The 23,379-nt window shown below is 37.8% G+C and overlaps 1 protein-coding gene and 1 long non-coding RNA gene across 2 annotated transcripts in view; one reads left to right on the top strand and one right to left on the bottom strand.

Annotated features, from left to right (window-relative positions):
• Positions 1–22,979, top strand: part of CIP2A (cellular inhibitor of PP2A) — a 32,291-nt gene extending 9,312 nt beyond the window's left edge. Inside the window, exons 5-21 of the mRNA XM_034790719.1 lie at positions 291–387; positions 1,910–2,032; positions 2,210–2,355; positions 2,718–2,793; positions 4,753–4,980; positions 5,543–5,702; positions 6,854–6,995; positions 7,880–7,979; positions 10,772–10,890; positions 11,550–11,742; positions 14,022–14,096; positions 14,202–14,312; positions 15,294–15,490; positions 16,767–16,880; positions 19,443–19,525; positions 20,141–20,280; positions 21,338–22,979. Of these exons, the coding sequence (XP_034646610.1) occupies positions 291–387; positions 1,910–2,032; positions 2,210–2,355; positions 2,718–2,793; positions 4,753–4,980; positions 5,543–5,702; positions 6,854–6,995; positions 7,880–7,979; positions 10,772–10,890; positions 11,550–11,742; positions 14,022–14,096; positions 14,202–14,312; positions 15,294–15,490; positions 16,767–16,880; positions 19,443–19,525; positions 20,141–20,280; positions 21,338–21,508 (2,275 nt within the window). The 3' untranslated portion in view covers positions 21,509–22,979. The remainder of the gene's footprint in view (positions 1–290; positions 388–1,909; positions 2,033–2,209; positions 2,356–2,717; positions 2,794–4,752; positions 4,981–5,542; positions 5,703–6,853; positions 6,996–7,879; positions 7,980–10,771; positions 10,891–11,549; positions 11,743–14,021; positions 14,097–14,201; positions 14,313–15,293; positions 15,491–16,766; positions 16,881–19,442; positions 19,526–20,140; positions 20,281–21,337) is intronic.
• Positions 1–23,379, bottom strand: part of LOC117887927 — a 58,407-nt gene that overhangs the window by 2,345 nt on the left and 32,683 nt on the right. Inside the window, exon 4 of the long non-coding RNA XR_004648229.1 lies at positions 13,002–13,061. This is a non-coding gene — a long non-coding RNA (uncharacterized LOC117887927). The remainder of the gene's footprint in view (positions 1–13,001; positions 13,062–23,379) is intronic.

The following is a 23,379-nucleotide window of genomic DNA, read 5'->3' as shown; positions in this document are numbered from 1 at the left end:
TGGCAGATCGCTGTGCCTGTGTAGAGCTCTAGTGACTTTAATACATGCACCTGAAGCTCATTGCAGGTTTAGGACCATAGACATGAGTAAACTGTCATGTGATTGGTCTTACTCTTGTATTGTGTATTCCATACTGAATATGTATTGCAAGTTTATAAATGTCTTTAATACATGACTGTAATTTGGATGAATGTTTATGAATGTAAGGAGATTTCATTGAATTCTGAATATATAAATGAAGCTAAATGGCTGTAACTGTTAAATTCTTAAGTCCTGTGGAACTTTTTTAGTCAGTCAACAGAAGATGAATTAACGATACCGTGTTTGGGACTAATGGCAAATCTTTGTCGACACAATCTCTCTGTTCAAGCTCATATAAAATCTTTGGTAAGAAACTTCTCTGATTATGTATTTTCTCTTCTGGGGATAGAGGAAAGGAAGAGAGTAGTCGGAATCTGATCATTTGAGGACTTAGAGCTCACTTTTTCACAGACATCCTGTTTCCACCCATCCCTCATGTAGCAGTGCCACTTTAAAATTGGGGGAAATGATCAGTGGGATAATGTGGAGCACCTACCCTTCTCTGTGCTTTGTTCACACCATTACCACCCAGTTCAGATTGCACATGCTGCTTCCACACATCTTTAGTGAAAGATTAAGTTGAGGTCTGAAGCTGACCCACCAGTTGAGATCTTGTGGGAGAAGCTAAATTTTGTCAGTGTAAAAGCATGGCATCTTCTGTATACCTTTAGCATGAGACCATTTTAATGTTAATATTGTAGATGGATTTGGGCAACCGGTGTTGATTTTTGGCATAACTTGAATATGAAAGGCTTTGGCCTTTCCGAGACGAAAGCAAAAATCACCCCTGATCTTGGTGTTGGATTCATGCCCTTATTCTGCATCGAAACAAGTTTATTCAACAGTAATATACCTTTCATCGTTGTTCCCACCACTGCACAAATTAATGTTAACTATGGTTTGTAGCTGAGTGATGAATTCACAGCAAAGTGGAAAAATTGTGGAATTTAATGGGAGAAAAAGACAGATTCCATGCCAGAGGAATTAATCCAGGGGGCCAGATTAAAGTGAAAGGGGAAATCCACATCTCAGTTAGCTTTCCTGTAGACTCAAGCAGGCATCATCCTGTTGCTTTATGTTTGGCTTGTCTTGGTTGTTTTTTTAAATTTCTCTACTATGATAAAGGCTCCAAACATAATTTTGTGCCATGAGGTGAAGTCTAGTGGTGCAGAATTAGAGTACACAGGATTCTACTTAAAAGCCTGTGGAGTAGTTAACACCCTACTCCTGGTTCCTTAGGGCAAACTAAAGCTAAAATTTTCACCAAATAATTCTTACCCTAATTAAGACTACAAGGGAATAAAATGGAAACGTGAAATCTACCCTCAGCTTTGCCAAAGTATTTAGGAGCATACATAGTTATTTCCAGCATGTGGAGAAGTTAATTCTTCCATAGATGACATTGAGAGTAGACTTCCATTGTAACCCTGATATTTATAAAGAAAAAAATATAGCTGAATTAGACAGGAATCAGGTGTCCATTTGCGATAGCTAACTTTTAGCTACAAAGACTTGTGTTCATGAAATAGCATTCCATTCATCTTGCAAAATGAGAGTGAAAATCCTCCCTCCCCTTTTTCTTTACCATTCAAGTTTGACTTAAAATCTCTGTTCTAGAGGATACTTTTCATACCAGTATGTGCCTTATGTTGTAATCACATTTTGTATATTTCCCATGTAATTCACTGCCCTCTTTCTGGGTATCACCTTAGAATAGTTTTTAGGCTAGGTTGAATCCTTATTTATAAATCATTATTTCAGACAGTTCTATCAATTATGTTCTCATTAAAACTGTCAAATGCTAACAAGTTTCTCCTTTTTGCTATAGAATGATGTGAAGGGTTTCTATCGTACCTTGATCAGTTTCTTGGCCCATAGTAGTTTAACTATGGTTGTGTTTGCACTTTCAATATTATCAAGCCTTACTTTAAATGAAGAAGTTGGAGAAAAGGTAAGTAAATATTTTGGAGTCTTGTTATGAAAATCTCATTGAAATTTCTAAACTTTGAGTAAGACTATTAAATAACCATAATGACTGGGTCGGTTTTCTGACTGTAGTTTGTTTTGACTAGTGGGGGATGATTTATTGGTGGTGTAGCATAAATAGCTCTCATTTCCTTTTTATTAGCTCTTCCATGCCCGAAACATTCATCAGACATTTCAGTTAATATTCAACATTCTTGTAAATGGCGATGGCACACTGACAAGAAAATATTCTGTTGATCTACTCATGGATCTGCTGAAGAACCCCAAAATTGCAGATTATCTTACTAGGTATGACTTCACTTTGTAAAATTAGCCAGTTGCAGTTTTAGACTCCTCTTCAAATAATGATGAAAGAAACTTAATATGCTGAGTTCCTAATAAAAAAAAAATTCTTTAGATAGCAACATAAAATACAAAAACAAGCTTCAGGAGAAAGTGATTTTTAAAGTATAGCTTAGTCTTTTAAAATATAGCAGTTACAAGGTTGAGGATGCTTCCTTTGGCTTTTATTTCTTCCTATTGGCTTTTCGTAACCATTCTAGGAATGGAGCTGGTAGAGGGCATTTTAATCCACTGCTGTTCATAAGTGTTTAATCGAGTAACTACTTCAATGAAGTAAGAGCTTAGTTTATTTCTCATTTATAATCTAGATATGAACACTTCACCTCATGCCTCAATCAAGTATTAGGCCTCCTTCATGGAAGGGATCCTGATTCATCATCAAAGGTATTTTATAGTGAGAGAAACTATGCAATCTAATTTACCAAGCATTTGGCCCAAATTAGGAGCTCATAACTTCTAATACTGTCTCTAGTTACTTAATACTTGCCTTAAGCAAATCTCTCTCACAGGTGTTCAGTAGCTCTTGAAATCTAAGTCCTATTCAAGCCAGTGGGAGTTGAAGGTGTTCAGTACATTCTGGGATAAGGCAATTAATCTCTGCGTCAATTTCACCATTCATAAAATGAAATAATTCCTCTTGTTTTGAAGATTAATAGTCATACTGCAACCTGGAAATGTTACAGGTTAAATATTATTTGCAGTTGTACCTTGTATATAATGTAAACGTAGCTATTTTTAAAGGTTTTTGTAAACCTTCCTAAAATGAATTTTACAACATGGCAGACGATAAATGCTAAATCATTTTAATGTGTTTGGACATTGAGTCTACTAGTGAACAAAAAGATAAATGCTTGATATGTGAAGATTCCTAGAGGTTCATTATTTAAAATCTCTTCTTTTGTGAATGTGTACGTTTTCATCCATTAATATCCTAGTATATATACATGTGCACTGCCAATAGATTGCTGGGCAATAGTATTATTGTTTAACATCCAGTGTGCATGGGCAATGTGGGGTTTTTTGTTTTCTTTTAAATAAGCCTGATAACTTGGTCAAATTAGTTGGGTTTCCATCTGACCATTTAAAGGGATATCTACATCTTAGGGAATTTGAACCTGCTAACTTCATAGAAAAATAATTGCCCTTAAACGAGAGCAAGTATACCTAATTTCTTTAATAGAATAACGTTCTGAGGAAGCTGCAAGCAACTGAGTGATCTTTTGTAATGGAAACCAGGGTGGATATTGATTAAAATTGTTTTTTTTATTTTAATTTTTTTAAAATGTAATTTTATTTAAAATTTGAATTTCGCAACTTATTGTAAAGCCTAAGCTGGCTAATCTATTAATTTAAATGACTTTAAATAAATAATACTCAAGCAGTATGTGTTTGCTGCCAAAATTTTAGAGAGACAAACTACTGTACTAGTGGATTTCGCTGGCTAAGTACTTGGCATTAGAATTAGCTTGAAATCCTAAACCCGCTTTGACAGCGGTGGCCGCTTATGCTGGTGTGAGAAAGTATTTTCTTCATTTCATTTTATTCAGCTAGTTCAATTCAATGAGAAGCTCATTCAAAATTGAGAAACAGACTGGGATCTGAAAAAGCTTGTTTTCTCTTCCAATCTATGAATAAAAATCTGTCTGAGAGGATGAGGTCTGCTAGTTCTATAATCTTGAACGACATTGTGACCAGGAAAAATCAGTTCAATTAATTTTACTACAGCTAATACTTATATTTAATACATCCGTTTTAAATGCAAAACATGTTTTGATATTTTTTTCTTATGTTTCCAGCACTTTAAGGTAGTTTAAAAAAAATTATTAGTTTAAATAATTCAATTTAAATTTCTATTCAAGTGCAGCTTGACACAAGTCACAAATTGAAGTTAATTTAGTAAATAAGAAATGCATTATTCACCATTTTCTAACGTTAACATATGTTCAGATTCTTAATTTAGGGTATGTAATTGCTCAAATGTGTATAGTGTATCCTCTTAGTAGCAAAAAGTATTAAATTTAGTGTAAAGGCTATATTTAGTTGCAAATAAATGTTTTCATGGTTAAATGCCAATGAAAATCAACTTTTGTTTATAATCTTGTTTTGCATTTGTACTTTTGCTATTTTCCTAATCAGTGACATAAATCAAGATTTCCTGTTTGCTGAATTAAATCATAATTAAAATCAGTGACTTAAATCAATTTAAATCAATCCACCCTCATGGAAGTGCTGAGATATCCTTGGCAGTAGGTGTCACTGTGCACAGTTCTAATAAACACTGTATTTGCTTTATTTGCATGACTGTTAAATATTTAACTCCTCTTCTACTTCTGATTTGTACAGGTCTTGGAATTACTACTTGCTTTTTGTTCAGTGACTGAACTGCGCCATGTTGTGCGTCAGACAATACTGGAGCCATCTGGTGTGCCAGTCTCCGGAAGTACCAGATTCACAGCTCGTTCTAAACCTTCAGAGCCATCTATTGTTTTAGTGCACTGGTTAAACCAACCATTGGAAGGATCTGAAAACTGTTGTGTTCTAGCTTTAGAATTGTTCAGGGAGATATTTGAGGTACCAAGACTGATTTTTAGTGGTCACCTTGTATCTGAATTAATGTTATCCAATTCAGAAACACGCACCTGTATTTTACAAATCATAAATTGTGTATCACAGACATATTTTTATTTGGAAAGCAAAGCGTGAAGATAAACCCTAGGTGTAATTGCTGTAATGTTTCATTCTAGACTTCCACATTTTGTAACCTGGTTTTCCCCTTAAGAGGGCACTGTCAGTCTAGATCTTATATCTGATATACATTAAAACTGTTACCCAAATGCATAAAGTCTTGCATTTGGTTCTAAAATTTCTTCAAGAAATAATGAACAATTGTAGCTATTTTGAAGGACTTGCAGAAGTGTGGTGGTCTCTGCTGATTGTGTGCAGTTAACAAGTCTTTCCTCAAATCTGATGATGCTGGTCAATAGTTTGAAAAGTAAATCTAAAAACAGCATGATCAGTTGGGAGTAGGGCTGGAGAGGCCCCTAGGCTGGGGGTGCATGAATGTCACTGGGACCAAGGTGAGGAAATTAGGAATAGGTTGCACATCCTTGATTGGTGGTTTAAATCTCTGCAGGATGTTATTGATACCGGCAACAGCACTTCAGCTGAACGCTTTGTGGCTCTTTTACTGCCTGTTCTCCTTGATCACCTTCAGTTGCCAGAACAGAATCTGGATGAGCTATTAGCGAAGAAGAAATGTGAGAGAATGGTCAAAGTCATTGACGTCATGCTAAATATCCTTATGCAAGTTATTCCTGTTGGCTGTGTAACATGAGCTCTGTTATTTTAAGATCTTATCAGTTGCTATTTTTATAGATACTTGTAAAATCACCATTTTTTAAAAAAAAGTTTTTACTTTTTTTAAACATATTAAGGTGACCTGAAATTAATATGCCTTAAAGGAAACTTCAAAATTAAATTTTCCTTTTCCCTTGCAGCTTGAAATCCTTCAGGATGAAAAGTACTTTACTAGTTATTGTAACCAGTATATACAGAGATGACCTTATTTAACATTCAGTACAGGTGCCTTTAGGGTGAAATGTGGCAGGCAGCTGTTTAACAGCACATGGTACCACTACCCACAATTATGACAGGAAATAACCTTTTCTAGTTGAAACTGCAGGGGAAACTTAAGTAGCACATACTTGCTAGGTTGCTTTTGCAAAGAATCCATGGATTTTAGATGATTGCAAAAGAAAAAGGATTGTTTTGAGGCTAAGAACCTGGACTGCTGTTTGGCAGAAACAGAACCCAGATTGCCCACACACTTTATGTGACCTTGAGCAAGTCACTTTCTCCCTGTCAGTGTCCCATCTATTTAAAAAAAAAAAGGGGGGGGGGCTATTATTATGCTATTTCACGTCAGTGTTGATAAATTCATAACAATGTGGAATGGTCAGTTACTATGAGGAGCACCATAAAGCTTTCAATTCATGCATTTATTTGTAGGTCCTCTTTTGTAAATTTGGAAAGATTACTTCTACAACATTAGTGATCCGTGTCCTGTGATGCGGGGAGGGGTATTCTTTTGAATGAGCTGTAAAGTGCAGGGTGCCTTCTTTTCAGTTATTTCCTGTTGCATCTTGGTGTTCTTAGGAGATTCCCATCCAAGAATCTCCCATTCCCATCCAAACTTTGCTCTGCTAGCTTAATGTGGTACAAGTTTAGGTTTCTTAAGTGCCAGAAAAAATGTGTTTTGTTTGGAGAGAGAGAAAAACAAAAGCTCACTCCCTTGTATCTTTAAGGAGCTTCATTGTAATTGAGAAGTGCTGTTAACTTGTCAAGTGTCTCAAACATTTGATTTTTTTTAATCTAATTCCAAAAGCTTTTAGTATATTATAATGCATACAAGAATAAATTAGTCTGCATCCTTAACTGAATTTACCTCTTTGTGGAGATGACACAATGAAAATGCATGCCTCTAAGGCACTGACTGCAAGCAGATGCACATCTCTAATAGAACACCAATTTACCTGCAGTGGAATTGATGTTGGCTTTGGGACAAAGGTAGTGGACTCTGAACTGTGGTGAGCGTGCTAAAATCAAATTAATCTAATACCTAATTTACTTTGAAAATGAGGGTTATAAAGTACCAAAAAAACCTGTGCTTCTGTTAAGGCTAATTTTCTTGGCAATAGAGAGCAGCATTGAGAGAGCAGAATGGTAGCTTTAGCTGTTCATTGAGTATTGTGTTCCTTAAATTGTTAGACCTTTTGTAGTTCTTTCAGGATAAATTGGAATTCTGGTTAGATGGAAAAGCAAATCTAATATGTACTAGTTCAACCTTAGTTATCAGTTTATATCCTAGGTGAATTTAATGTTCAAGCCATCCATTCTTTTACATCTTGGGTTTAAACAACTGAACTTCAGAAATTTATTTGAAATTGTTTCGGTAGAAACATTGAAAATACATGATTTCAGAGGGACCAAATGGGTTGGGGCATGAGAATGGGATCATCGTACGTTTCGCCTCAGTGTCACCAATTTTAATCTATCCCATATGATTGGTGACTAGGAGTTATCATTTGTCCTCTATTAATTGGCTTATGGGAAATGAATTTCTTATGTCCGCTTCAAGTTTTACAAATGTTTCATGTAAAATCCTCCATTGTTGCTATTGGCTTCCTTATCATTGATCGCAGCAGAGAGACCACAGTGTGGTGACTGAACTTTCTGCTAGAGATAGTAGGTGCACATTGCATGGTAGAGTAGGGGAAGCCTGCATTGCTACCATCTGTTGTTTCTGTTCTATGAATTGGTAGAGGAATTCAATTTCCATGTTTGCTATTGTATCATTAAATTCAAGTCAACCTTTTTTCTAAAAAGAAAGCACATAATTTTTCTAAGTGTAAACTTACTCTCAATATATATTTAAAACTCACTTTTCATTCCAATTTTATTTTGTTTAAAGCAAACTTGCTGCTGATGTCATTTTGAAAACACTTGATCTTATGAGCAGACTTAAACAGTTGGTGCCTAGTATGGAAGTCAGTTTCTACAAAATTCTTCAGGTAGGCTTTAAATGATTTACAAAGAATCATTAAGAAGGTGAATGTATTATATCCCCCTTGATTTGATTCTGAATGTGTTTCAGCATAAATATTAAGTGTCCATAACACATTGAAGAACCTGCTCAGGGAGCTGAGATTCCTCATGTTTGTTGTTCAGTCCAAAAGTTTTTTTTATGTATGTTTAAAGTATTTAGTTTTTAAAGTTTTGAGCTTTTTATTCCAGTGATGTATGTTAAGATATAATTAAATATAATGTTTATGATCAACTACAGTAATAGTAAAAAAGCAACAGAGAGTCCTGTGGCACCTTTAAGACTAACAGATGTATTGGAGCATAAGCTTCCGTGGATGAATACCCACTTTGTCAGATGCACGATGAAGTGGGTATTCACCCACGAAAGCTTATGCTCCAATACATCTGTTAGTCTTAAAGGTGCCACAGGACTCTCTGTTGTTTTTTACAGATCCAGACTAACATGGCTACCCGTCTGATACAGTAATAGTGTTAAGGTTGAAATTTAAAATGTTCTATACTCAGAAAATTATTTTGGTTCCTATATCAAGTAGCTGGCTCGGAGGATTGGTTACTAGGAAATGAAACTTTTCACCTTTTGTCTGAATCCAATTTAGCTGTTTTGTCCGTATGGAACTATACAAGTCATTACTGACAAGTCGGATGAATTGTATTCAGTATGCTTTCTTGTGGACAGGTGTTCGCAGTGCAAAAACCATCATAATGCCTATATTTGCACCCTTTTTCTCAAATGCAAGGACACTCAACTTCCTTCTAGTTCTCATTGGGGTGACCCTCTAAAACAAGATTTGTGTAGCTTTCAGGACGGTGGATGACTTAAGCTATTCTAGGCATGCGTCTAGCATGATCTTGTAAACCCTTTAAGCTCATGAGTCCTCATGTTCAAAGTGAAGCACGTGCTTAATGGATTGCAGGTTTGGGGCATTAGTCTTCCTTCTGCTATCCACGCCAGATGGGAGGAATACTAGTATTTGGACACAGCAGATGATTTTGTGCTCAGAGACCATAATAACTCTCTCATTACACATCATCTGTACTGAATGCTTGTATTACATCAGGGGTCGGCAACCTTTCAGAAGTGGTATGCTGAGTCTTCATTTATTCACTTTAATTTAAGGTTTTGCGTGCCGGTAATACATTTTAACGTTTTTTAGAAGGTCTCTCTATAAGTCTATATATAATATAACTAAACTATTGTTTTATGTAAAGTAAACAAGGTTTTCAAAATGTTTAAGAAGTTCCATTTAAAATTAAATTAAATGCTGATCTTAAGCCACCGGCCTGCTCAGCCCACTGCCAGCCTGGGGTTCCGTTCACCTAGGCCGGCAGTGGGCTGTGTGAGGCTTGTGGCCGGAATCCCGGCCGGCAAGGGGCTGGCAGCCAGAACCCCAGGTTGGCAGTGGGCTGAGCGGGGCTGGGGACCAGGACCCCAGACTGGTGGTGGGCTGAGCGGGGCCAGCACCCCAGACCAGCAGCGGGCCGAGCAGCTCAGCCTGCTGCCAGTCTGGGGTTCCGTCCGCTGGCTCCTGCCAGCCAGGGTCCCGGCTGCCGGCCCCGCTCAGCCCGCTGCCGGTCTGGGGTTCTGGCTGCCGGTCCCTTGCCAGCTGGGGTCCCAGCCGCCAGCCCCGCTCAGCCTTCTGCCAACCTGGTACTCAGGGTGGGGAGTGCAGGAGTCAGGGCAAGGGGTATGGGGGGGCTGGGTATGTGTGGAGGATACAGGAGTCAGGGATGGGGTCGTGGGGGGGGATGCAGGGATCTGGGGTGCAAGGGGGGTGCAGTGGTCAGGGCAGAGGGCTGAGGGGGTACAGGAGTCAGGGCATGGGGTGTGGGGGGGGATGGATTAGTGTGGGGAGTGCAGGAGTCAGGGCAAGGGTGTGGGGGCGGCTGGGTATGTCGAGTACAGGAGTTAGGGCAGAGGGCTGGGGGCATGTGAGGGGGTGCAGGAGTCAGGGCATGGAGTGTGGGGGGGCATGCAGGTGGCTGGGGTGCAGGGGTCAGGGCAGAGGGCTGGGGTGGGTGGGCTGGGATCAGGAGGGTGCTCCCTGCCCCCTGAGCGGCTCACGGCAGGGGGCTGGAGGGATACGCCCCGCTCCTGCCTCCCTTCCCCCTGCCTCTTCTCCGCCTCCTTACCGGTCTGAGCAGCGAGGGCGCTGGGGCTGCTCTTCTCCCCTCCCTCGCAAGGGCCATCGGCGGCAGGGAGGGAGAGGAGACAGGGCTCCACGCAGCACGCTGGGGGAAGAGGCGGGGGATGGGGAAGGTTGGCTGCCAGCGGAGCCTGACCTATAGCAGCAGCCGGCAGGACCAAGCTTGCTTCTGCCCCCTTCCCCCGGCGTAGAAGAGCAGGCTGGGTCGGGCAGGATTTTTAATGGCATACTGCTGCCTGCCGGGGTCCAGCTCCGCCCGCTGCCGGGGTTCGGCAGTGGACTGAGCGGGACCCCGGCAGGCAGCAGCGTGCCATTCAAAATCAGCTCGCGTGCCGTAGATTACCGACCCCCGTATTACATAATTGTGTGCAGATAATGTACAGAATCCTGAAAGCAAGTTTTGCAGATTTGTAAAAGTTCATTGCTCTGGTTAACTAAATGGGTTTTCAGAAAATTGCAAGTATGTGTGTATAGATACTTTTTTTTTATTATTATTTTTTAACACAAGGGTAACTGAAATTTAAAAATATATATCTATTCACATTGGCTTCGGTCTATTGCAATGTCTGGATTCTTTAGTTGATTATAAATTGACATAAGTGATTTCTTCTCAGGATCAACGTTTGATTACACCTTTGGCTTTTGCTTTAACATCAGACCACAGAGAACAAGTACAGGCTGGACTTAGAATACTGTTTGAGGCAGCACCATTACCAGATTTCCCTGCCATAGTGTGAGTTTCTTATGTGTGGTAAGGGGGTAATGATATGATGTCTTTCACTTTCATTACTTTAATCTGAGTGACTTGTTTAAAGTCTGTGTTTGAATCTTTTTAATTAGGACTACTAATATTCCAAATGTTTGAGTAATTGTTACCTTCTTCAAAACTTTTTTTCTGTTCTCGTAGTTGAATCTTTCTTCTCATCACCCCCAATGCTGGTCTGTCATGCATGCTGGGCCACATTCACAGTTCTCGGACAGGTTTAAAGTTCAGTAACTCAAACTATCATAGCTAGAAACAGATGTTGTGCCATTTGAGAGGAGCTGGAAATATCCTTTCCAATAGGATACGGCACTTGTTTCTAGATATAGTAGATAAAGAGTTATAGAACCTTAAAATTCACATAGTGATTGTAGAGAGAAGTTGCTATCAGTGAACAATCAACCTGTTTTTTTTCTTTAGCATTTCTCCTTTTTTAGATCTCAAAATATTTCATACTCATATCTAACTGAAGTACCTAATACAGTATGATAGTGCAAGTAGGGTTAATATGTTTTCCAAGTGTAGTGTGTAATTGTTGTAGACTCCTCTTTACAAAAAATCAGTCTCCTACCCTCACATTAACATTCTTGCTAGGTTTTATTGCTTGCTTCTTTTGTCTTGTTATATAGGCTTGGTGAAAGCATTGCAGCAAATAATGCTTATAGACAACAAGAGAGAGAGCATGCATCAAAAAAAATCCATATGCAGTCATCCATTACTAGTGTTACATCCATGAAGTGCTCTACTTCGTACCCTTCAAATGATGATGCAACAACTTCGAACATTCAAGAGCTAATACAGAAACTTCAATCTGGACTGGAGGTTAATAGTATTTTTCTTATTTCTGGTAGGATAACTACTAACAGTGTTTACAGAAGAGGTGTAGCACCTGAAACTTTTAGGCTACAAATGTTAACTCGGACACCTCACCTGAACTCAATATGTATGCTCTTGCATTCTCAGGCAGAAGCCCAAATAAAGAGGATCCCTGTTGTGTCCAGAAAAGTCAACAGTCTGGTCTTCCAGACTTTCATAGTCCAGAATCTTTACCCTGAGATGTATTGCTTATATTTACCTAGCTTTCAGATATGGGGACTTAGCAGATGTGTCCCAGAAGCAGTGCCGGCTCCAGGCACCAGCCCAGCAAGCAGGTGCTTGGGGCGGCCAAGGGGAAGGGGCGGCATGTCGGGCTCTTCGGGGACGGAGAAAAGGAGCTGCCGCCGAAGAAGAAAGCAGCGCGGTGGAGCTGCCGCCGATCGCGATTGCGGCTATTTTTTTTTTTCCCCGCCACTTGGGGCGGCAAAAACCCTGCCCAGAAGATCTAAGCTGTTGCAATGATGCACAAAGGGAGAAGTTTTTTTACAGAAAGACACTCCCTGGAGGGCAGATGACATTCTGGCATATTAGGGTCAGGGATAATCACCCATCTTTTAGATGCTTGTATGTGTCCCCCAAACACAGTAGTATTTGAGCACCTCCTGATCTTGATATTTATCCTCACAGCATCCCTGTGAGGTAGGGAAGTCGTTTTACAACAGTGGAAATCTTGCTTCCCTCTGATATAGCATGCATTGTAAGTTGAGCAAATAGCTTTATTACATTAACATTCCTTTAATTTGAATTTTCTAAAGCATATCACCACAGTGTCTAGGCACCAAATACAGAATTTGTTGCATTAAGTTAACTGTGGTTTCTCCAACACAAAGGGACTCCAAATACAGGAACAGTTCCTGCAACCAGACCATAAGATGAACTTCTGACAGAAAGAAAGCTTATTGGCATATACCTAGTGATGCACTTAACTCTTCTGATCAGAGGAGTTGCTCCTTCGAGGAGGGAATGACTTTTTAAAATTTGATAATTTGTTCCGTGAACATCAAACACTTCAGCCTTAAATGTTTAACACAAGCTACAGAAGAAAAGTGGACTCCTAAAGAAGATGCCATCTTTTTATAATCACAGGAAGAAGCTAAATAAATTAAATACAAGATGTGCAGAAAACAGAATATTCCAACGAATGTTTTGTCATTGACTTTGACATGTTTGTACATTTAAATAAAATTCTAAATGAAAGTACTTACTCCACGTGATCCTTCAACTTTGTAGCAACAACAGTAGGGTCCAAGAGGATAGAGAGAGAGCTGAAAAACATACAAATGGGGAAAAGAATAGATGTCTGATCTCCTTCTGCATTAGGGCATTTTGAACTAATTTTCCCCTGTGTAGGAGCTGGTGCTGTTTTGAAAACAAGATGTTAGTAAACTACTATTGGATGATATTTATCTTCTATACTGAAAAGCACAAACAGCTGGGCTCACTTGCGCAGCAGCATCTATCCGCATACAGTGAACAGTCTCCCCAAAACTGGCACTGGCACCTCCCCAAGCACTACCTTAATGGAAAGCTTTATCAGTCCCCAGACCACACCCCTGGAAGACCCTCTCCTCAATTACTGCTCAACTGACTATAGAAAAATGTAAATGTTTACACAAATATTCATTTGAATAAATATATAAGCCCTATATTGTGCCATAAAGGTCAGTAAACTCTTTAGTATGCTAAAGGATCTTAATGAAAGATGGAGGAGACATTTCATAAAAACTTTCTCTATATTGTTTTCATCAAAATATTTTGACCTGTCTCTGTCGAGGTCAATGAATTCTGAGATTAGAATTTTTGGCCATAATGCCCTGCCACTAGTCCTGCAGAACTGAAATACCATTTGTCAGGAGGAACACTTAAGCTTCCCACACCCAGCCGAACCAATAGGCCTATTGTAGCAGCCTATGTAACGAGTTTTCCCTCAATTTTGGAGTAACACTAATTTATGATCATGATAGTGGATGTTATGATCGTCCCTTTATTGGGTAAATTTTATTCAGTAATTCCAATACTTTCTTACATTAAACTGAACAAGTCTGAGGTATACCCAAGTTGATGCAGCAAGGCTTTTAATGTTTGAAGGCAGAGCAGCTGCCAGCCTGTGGGCTCATTTAATTACTATTCTCTCATCGAGATCTATAAGACGAATGACTGTTCATCCAGAAACTACAAATTTATCTTCAGGCTGTTGAATTCTACTACTCTAACTTCTCCCACAGATGAAGGAACCAATCACTGATGTGAGGATGTCTGACATAATGGATGTCTATGAGCAGAAACTAGCGGCATTAGCCGTGAGTACATATGAACATGTGTATTTACGTCACTGTTGAGTATGTGTACTTACTATGAAAGATAAAATTAATGAAATAGTGCTACTAATCTTTCTTAATCTTTAGTCCAAAGAAACCAGGTTACAAGATCTATTGGAGGCAAAGGCATTAGCGCTTGCTCAGGCTGATAGGCTAATTGCCCAGTACCGTTGTCAGAGAGTCCAAGCTGAATCTGAGGTGAGTATGAACAACCACACGCTGGAAGGTAGAGATGGAAGATACTTATACAGTCATCTAGTCCAAACCCAGTGTTCTGTCATGGAGGCCCCAGTACAGAATGGTTCTCTACATGTGTCTTAAGCTAGAACTTCAGTTTCTTTTAAAAACTAAATACAAAGATTAAGATTACCACTTGTTTGTGGAAAATATTCTAATCTAGTGTCACTGCTAAATTTTTTTTATACTTACTGTAAATATTCTTTTAGTTTCATCCTCTTATATCTATAAGCTCTTTGAGCTTCCATATTTGACATTTATGCCCTTTAGGTATGACCTTATGTGATTTTTTTGAAGCCTTCCCTTCCTCCACTGTTTAGCTGAGTTATGTATCAGACCTTTGTGGATAGCTAGTGTTAATGCCGCATTAATGGTTGATCTTTCAGAACAGCCTCAATAATCTCCCCATCTATACAATAAGATTTACTGTACTAATGTTACTGCTTGTTCTAGAACACTATTTTAGAGAAACTGTACTTCTAACTACAGTACTAAAATGTTAGGGGTTTGCAGACAGCCCTAGAACCTTTTCCTGTTTATGTGCAAGCTAACAGCCAGTCTGTACTCTTTTTTTTGGATAGAGTTATGCTTTCAAATGAAGCTTAAGCCACTCAGTGTAATCACTTCAGATACTTTTTTAAAGAGTATCTAAACTATTTTTTGTTTTACTTTTAAGGTCACAAATTACTACTGTATCTCAGAGTGTAAAATAACTGATTCAGTCATCATTTGCCAAAACTTTAAACATGCTTAAAACTTGCTATCTAATTTTAAATATAGTGCACTGATCATGGAGCATTTGATCATAGAGGTTTTGTGGATAATTTAGCAGTAGTGTACATTCTAATTCCATGTGAAATTCCCCATTCTTTTGAGTGAGTTAAGCAACATATCCTAGATCAAGCATGTAAAGGAGTCTTCGTATTTGCTTTTTGCTCAAAGGCAAGGACGCTTGCGGCAATGTTGAAGGACGCAGAGCGAAAAAATGAAGAACTTGATGTGTTGCTGAAAGCTCAGCAGGTAGAATCTGAACGGGCGCAGAATGACATAGAGCAGCTCTTTCAACACAATCGGAAGTTACAAACAGTGGCTGAAGAATATGAGATACTGAAAAGATCTTCCGTGGATCTTCTGCAGAAGTAAGAACTTAAAATCTATCTTTACTACTCGTGTACTGACCTAAAACAGAAAATTTTCAGATAGATAACCGATCAAAAGAGAAAATAGGTTTTCACAGGCCCTTCTAAAAGGACCTACTTTGACCTGATTAGTCCTTTCAGCCAAGGAATGCGGGGTAGAGCTCTGTCTGAATCCAGTAAGTGCCCAATCTAGCTGAAGCAGAAGGAGGGCTTTGAGGTGTTCAAAGCACTATCTTTTTCTAGGCTTATCATATTGCAGGACAGTGTATTAAAACTCTGTTTAGCGGTGACCCTCTTAAAACCTATATTGTACTTGAATTTTATTTGTTCTTGGATCAAATTAATCTTGTTTGAAAAAGTTTGTAATTTGAACAGAAAATAGAAATTGATGGATGAAGAAGGTGCAAATTCAAAAGCTGTTAAGTTAAGGAATGGGTGAGGATGATTTGAGTAATGAAGATTTCTATGTAAAGAAAGAATGGAACTAGTTTGTTGAGTGGACATGATAGGTGTACAAAATTAATGGCTGAGAGGGCAATTAGAGTGCTCCTATTTGCCTGCCCTCATAATACAAGAATAAGGGGACAGACACTTAGTGAAATAAAAACAACAACTTTAAAGCTAATAATACAAAAAAAAAACTAGGCTAAGAGGTTGATGGGATTCAAAAAAGTATTGCACTTGTTTGGATGAGACCATTCAGAGTTAGATTAGACAAGATCAAAAAATTTCAAAGAACTAAAAACCTTTGTGTTTTAGGCAGAGAGTAACTTCTACCAGATACTCCTTAAGAAGGAACATCTCCTATGTGCAGATAATCCTATAATTGTCCATTATGGGAATTCTTGTACTTTCTCTGAAGCATTGGTCTGGCCTCTGTCAGACAATCTACTTCCAGTCACTGGTCTGATTATGTATAACTTGCTACATTTATGTGAACCACCTGGTTGTGGTGAACTTTGTCTGAAAGAAATATGTACTCTCAATCCAATTCTTAATCTTAATAAACAGTCAATGATAATGTGTAAGGGTTCCAATGAGGATTGAGGTTAAGATGAAAGTTGCTGTTAGTTTTTTTTATATATTATCCCCTGCCGGTTTTTTAATAAGTGTTTTGTTGTTTTTTTTCCCCAAAAGTGGGGGTAACCATTTTTGCTTGGAAGTGGAGTGGAAAAATAGCTCATTGGATGTCAAAAGTATTTCTTCTTTCCTGACACAGTAAAGCTTTTAAGAAGTACTTACTCTTCTTAACCATAACCCATTAACTAACTTTTAGGCATGAAACCACTGAAAGACAATATAAAGATCTGCAGATTACATGTAATTCACTAAATAAACAAACTGAGGCCATGAAAAAGCTGAATGAATCGCTCAAGCAACAGAATGACAAGTAAGTTTAGTTCATTTTTTTTAAAAAGCAAATTAAAGGGAAACCATCATCAAGTCACATCAATATTAATTGTTTAATTATCTATGGTTTCAAGTATCACCTGAGGTGTATGTGCGGGGGAGACTTCTCCATTTTGCTTTGTGTAGTTACTCACCTATTTCCTCTGCATAATAATTTCTTCTGGTTTTGTTTCTGGTCTTACACACAAACAGGCAGGAGAACTTGAGGTAATGTATAATACCTGAGACTACTTACAGTGAATTTTATGGAACTTAATAGGTTTCAAGATTCCCTTCTAATGTACAAGGATTCTCTCTTCTCATGCAGAATATTGCTTTTGTCAGCAGACGGGGTCAAAAGTTTTGCTAATTAAGTAATGCCCTTTCATTAGAGGGCATCTTAAATCAGTGCCAGAGATTATTGAAATTCACTATCATTTAACTACTGTGGGCCAAATTTCAGTCTTTGAGGCAGGCAACTTTCTATTAGAGTCCAATAGGAGTTTGATTAGTCTATGGCTAAATTTCAGTCTTTATTAGTACTTTGATAGCTGGTAGTACTCAAGGCAATAAAGAACTTGACAAAGAAAATGACTCTTAGAAGCTCTACAATTGTAGAAGAGAGAGTTTAACTTGTTCATCACTTTCCTTTATAGCAGGGGTCTTCTGTACAACTTGAAGTAATGGTGGTAGATGGCTGCCCTTCATTGCAGTGGGTCAACCTATAATCACTACTGTAATTCAATATATAATTCACTTTTGCTGCACTTCATTCTCCTCCTGTGATGCACGGCTTGAAACAGTTTCAAACATTACTAATTTAACTTCTTTCTTCACTTCACAAGCACAGGTATACTCCCATAGTCCTATACCAAATGAGCAAGAATTCTGAATTTTGTTTTTCTTTCATTTTTCCTAATCCATCAGAGTACCACCTGTCCCAGGTTTTTGAGGATAGAAACTACAATTTGTTGCAAATTGATGGTCTGACAAGAGCAGGGGGCTGGGCAAACTTATCTTTTACTGCAGCAGCTAAGGGAAGAGGCTTCCTGGTTGTAAATAACCCCCCCCCATTTTTTTTTTCTTGTTTCTAACTGATATTTTAAAGGATGGTACTCTTCTGCAAAATGACAGAGTAAGGCCAGATCATTCGTTTTACTTATAAAGTGAATTTATTTGATTTTTCTAGCTGCCAGCCCTGAAGGTCAAGCTGCATTATTCCTGGCTCTTGTATTGCCAGTAGTAAAATTTCTGCAATCAGAATTCAGTTAACTAGTCTGATTCATGAGGCAGAATGGAATGCCATTTACATTCTTATAGTTTGTGTCTTCAGCATTAATAGGTGTAAAAATGTGTATTAGCAATCAGATATTACTCGATACACCAGGAAGCTGTTCTGCGTTTCACATGGCCGTTTTCAGATTATCTATTGTAGTAGTGCCTAGGGACCCTGTTGTAATAGGTACTGTGAAATAAATAACAGTCCACTTCCCGTCACCTCCTCTCCCCCACCCTCCTAATTTCCAGTTAGGATTTAGACAATAGGCAACAGGGTGAATAACAGACAAACTAGAGGGAGGACAAAGTGATACACATTTGTGTATTTGCATAAGTTAGTGGTCACAGTGGTAGAGTAGAACTGAACTTAAATTCCCACAATTTAAAATTTGTAACTTAAGCAATTAATACCTTAAAGTGTAGATATGCTACCAGCAAAAAAGATTGTCTAGTACAGTGGTTCTCAGCCTTTCCATCCTACTGTGCCCCTTTCAGGAGTCTGATTTATCTTGCATACCCCAAGTTTCAGCTCACTTAAAAACGTCTTGCTTTCGAAATCAGACATAAAAATACAAAAGTGTCATGGCATGCTGTTACTGAAAAATGGCTTACTTTCTCATTTTGTCTGTGTGAAATTTTAGCTAGTACTGACTTTGCTAGTGCTTTTTATGTACCCTGTTGTAAAACTAGGCAAATATCTAAATGAGTTAATAATGTACCACCTGGAAGACCTCTGCATACCCCCATGGGTACACATACTCCTGGTTGAGAACCATTGGTCTTAGTATATGTGGTCCTCCTACTAGATGGACAAAATTGTACTGGAAACTTTGCACCGTAGTTGCAGAAGACACCTTTTAGTAAATCTAAAACACTAGATAAATTGGTTTTTAGAGTCTTGCTAGGATGGTTGGGTTCATTTCCTTGGTAATATCAAGAATGCTTTACTGCTTGTAGTTGAGGGGACTGATTCTTCAGGATTCAATCTCTAGGAACGAATGAGGTTTCTTAGGATATAGAGTTTCTACTGTGTGTTTGACAGAGGGAAGGAAATGAAACTTGAATCAGTATTCTTTCAAATAAGGAATCAAAAGAATATATTTGTACAGCATGGAATTAAAGATGCACTTTAGCCTGCCTAGCTTAAAAAAAACTTTCCTGACCATGCAAAGCAATGCTGCACAAGTTATTCTAGCTTGCTGCTGCAAAGAAATGGAGACATGAATCTTGCATCTGTCTGTTATTTTTGAAATAACTGGTAATTGGGCTTTTCCTGCAATTTCAGAACTGTTGCACAATTGATGGAAACAGAAGATCATAGAAAAGAATTACTGAAACAGCTACAGGATAGAGATAGTAAAATATCAAGTAAGTCACTGTCTTACTGTAAATCTTGTGCTATCCATACTGAATAGAATTAACTGGATTTAAATAGACTCGTTGCTGGATTATTTTTTGGTGAACTTCTTAGTTCTGTGGGCAGCTACATTTTTGTTAAATAGATTATAAAGCTCAAAATCACTTTTCTGGCTGCCTTCTGCTCCTGAAAAGCCTGTAACTCTTATTGAAAACATAGACTTAAATATCTGTAAACTAAAAAATGAGGAATTGTTTTCAGGACAGAAACTTTAAGGGGAAAGTTCAAGGACGTTTAAAAGTCTGCCAAACCTACACTTAAACCATTGCATTTTGCATGCTGTCAGAAACCATAACTGATTCCTTGACAACTTTCTTTTTAGAACAAGTTCACTAGAAAGCTTTCTGCGAAGCTATAAATTAGATAGGTTCGATCATAATTTTCAAAGTCTTCAGTGAATATGAAATGTCTGTAACTACCTACTAAAATTTTGCAGTAGATGGCAGTACTGGGTAATTCATTTATATTAGAGGCCCTGGTGTGTGTAAAACTTAAACATACTGGGAGTTTTACTAGCAATCGGACAAATTAAAACTTGCTAACTGACTCTAAAAATCTTTCAAAAGGCTTACAACAAAAAATAAAGATTCTGGAAGAAAAACTGAAAGCCCGACAGAAAGAAAAAACAGATATGGAAGAAACTATTGACATTCTCAGAAAGGAATTAAGTAAAACGGAACAGGCAAGAAAAGAATTGAGCATTAAGGTAAGAATTTTTGTTGGCAGCTTACTGAAAACTATAAAACCCAGAGTTAAAAAATAATTGCTAGAAATGAAAAATTTTATGAAAATGGTCGAAATAGCTAAAGTTAAGGCTGCTCCAATTTCTTATATAGTTAATTGAGAGAGGGACTTCTGAGATTTAAACCAAAGAGGTATGATTTGGGTTATCTGTGCTGTTAACGCAATGAGCTTCTTTTTGAGTTGGTGTAGATCCACCCTGTCCAGTAAGAGTTATAGGAGAAGTGCTTCTGGGAGCCACGTCTCCTGGAACTACCTAATACGTTGAAGAATGCACATGCTATACCAGGTTGTGAGAGAGTGGTGTATGTTCTTCTGCAATCACTGACGGGCTCTGTTGGTTAGTCTAGAAGACAGACATCTCTACTTTGGAGTTAGTTAAGGATCTGTCCTTGCACTGAGCACAACAAGGGTCTTGCTGTGGAGAAAGAGAGGCTCTTGCAAGAGACAACTTGGTCTTTAAATTTTTTGAAACGGGGCTAATACTTACCTTTCAGGGGTGGGTATTGATATTTGTACAGCATTTTGAAGATGCAAATTACAGCAGGTGCTTTTTACCAACAGTAGTAGTTCATTCCCTGGAAATGAAGGCTAATTATCCAGAGACCCTAGTGTCTGCTACAAAACTGATAGTGCCCTTGTTCTTACACACATTTGCCTCTGTAAGGGAAAAAAGCTAGTTTTTATTCAACCACAGACTTTTGTTTAGGGTTTAACTCAATGTCCTAGCCATTAGGAAGATGACAGGACAACAAATAGCTATTTTAAAAAAAAATTAATACCCAAACCATTTCTGAAGCATAACAGCAGTAGTGCTGAACAAAATTTGTGTGTGTGGATGGATGGATGTGGGGGAAAGACACATCCAAAACAAATCCCTTTGTTTTGAAACTGCCTTTGCTATGAAATATGTTGCTTAAATGTATTACATCAGTTACTTGAGTCTGTTGCACATTAAGTGAAAGTGTTCTGTGATCTCTGTTGTGGAAGAGGCTATTGAACTGGTTTTGTTCGTGTTGCAGGCATCTTCCCTAGAAGTTCAGAAGTCCCAACTGGAAGGACGTTTGGAAGAAAAGGAAGCCATAGTAAAACTGCAGCAAGAAGAGCTGAGCAAACATTCTCATATGATAGCAATGATTCACAGTTTAAGTGGTGGTAAACTAAATGCAGAAACTGTGAACCTCAGTTTATAGGGCTCTGTAGTTATAAAGTTTGGTTTTGTGATATCTTGTATGTTTTTGTAAATCTAAAGATTACACACCATCTTGCTCAAATGTCATAGCCCATCTAAAATTGACACAAGCGTAAAACGTTGTTAATTGAAGAAAAACTTGATTGCTTGTTTTTAAAAAACACTTCGGCTTGAAAAATCTGAGCCATATTACAGAAGGTAGGCCTGCTGCTGCTATAGTTGAGGTTTAATGGCCAAATTCCCAGCCACTGCAGTGGGAGCAGGATAAAGCCTTGGTCTTGTTAATGTGACTAACAATCCCTTGACACTGGAATAAAAAGGAGAAAGTCTTCTTTTCTTGCTATCCATCCTGTTACTGCCAGTGGGATATACTGAGCCTTTCATTATGGAAGGGTTAAGTTCCATACTTCTGTAAGTAGACTCAAAATAAGGCGTATGGAATTATACAGATGTCACATATAGAAATATTAATGCAATATTGATTCCAAATGTCTAAGGTACAAATTTAGAAATAAAATGGGGTCGATAATGTGGATTAAAAGGTAATACTTGTTGCAAGAGACCTGTTTTACAGCGAGAACTGTATTTGACATAGCTTTAGTTGAAATTACATTAAGTATTAAAATTGAACTAATATTAGAAATGCCTCCACATATTTGTGAAAGGATATGAATTTGAAAAAAAATGCATACTTGTCAAATTTCCAGAAAGTAGTGTCAATTAGAAAAGGTAGATTTATGGAATACTTTACATCTCTTTATGCATCTTCAAATATCTGTTAAACTCCATCCGTACATTACTCTTAAATTTTACAGCACTTTCTTCTGATTCTTAGAGGTCTGCAATTAATTTGTCATTTTACCTGGCACACACTAGCTTTTTCAGCATTGTCAATTGTGCATTGTATAAAGGATTTTATACTGTTTTAAGCTTACAGTATAATACTTTTGCCATTTTCATGTGAAGAAAATTTTATATTTTTTACACAGAAGACGTGTGCTTTTTTTCGGGGTCATGGGAACATTATTTTCCTTGTAATTTACTAAAATTGGATGTGACATGAATAACATGTCTACAACCTCAAATTTCAAGAATGGCTGTGTGCATTTTCGAAAAAACATTATAGCAGCATTTTGAATGATGTAATGTGTACCACAATTGTATTATTACTGCCATTATTTTACTATTTATTTTGCACTGACCAGACTTTAAGGTCTTGCCATAAGTGCAAATGCCTTAATTTTTTTCAATTGTATTGTGGGTCCATCTTTTTAAATCTGTGCAACTATAGAGTCTGAGCACAATCTTTTACATATTAGACACATTTGTAAACTCTAGCTGAATAGTGGCTATTTTAACTTGCTTATCAATTGTATATTTATTATGACTTGGTGTATCTTTTGGCTGTTGGCCAGTTTATAGATATCGTTGGCCTCCATGATGGGAAGGGGAATAAAAAAAATTACTCCATATTTTGTTTGTGCTTCATATATACTATAATAGAAAGTATTGGGCAACTTTAATTATAGATACAACTACAAGTCAATCTATTCCAGTTTTGATGCATTTTCCAGACTTTGATAATGGGTGCTTTAGAAGGTAAAAATTCTATTACCAGCTCAGTTGCTTGTCAGTTTTTTAGATTTGTATGCATATATTATATTGAGGAAATAGACTGTTAGCTAAAATGTATAGTGTAAGGAGTTAACAAGTCTGAGGAATGTCATAAAATCATTTTACAGGTACGGGTGTCTTTGAAAAATCTTTCTCATGGGTGAAAAGATAGTAAATGTTTTCATCAGGCAGAAACTCCTTTATGTATGGTAGTACTTAGTCAAAGTATCAAGCATTTTACTAATTCAGCTGATAAAT

This window comes from Trachemys scripta, chromosome 1 (assembly GCF_013100865.1).
Source record: "Trachemys scripta elegans isolate TJP31775 chromosome 1, CAS_Tse_1.0, whole genome shotgun sequence".
Taxonomy (NCBI): Eukaryota; Metazoa; Chordata; order Testudines; family Emydidae; genus Trachemys; species Trachemys scripta.
The sequence above is the reverse complement of the archived record's forward strand: the minus strand, read 5'-3'. Positions and strand labels throughout refer to the sequence as shown.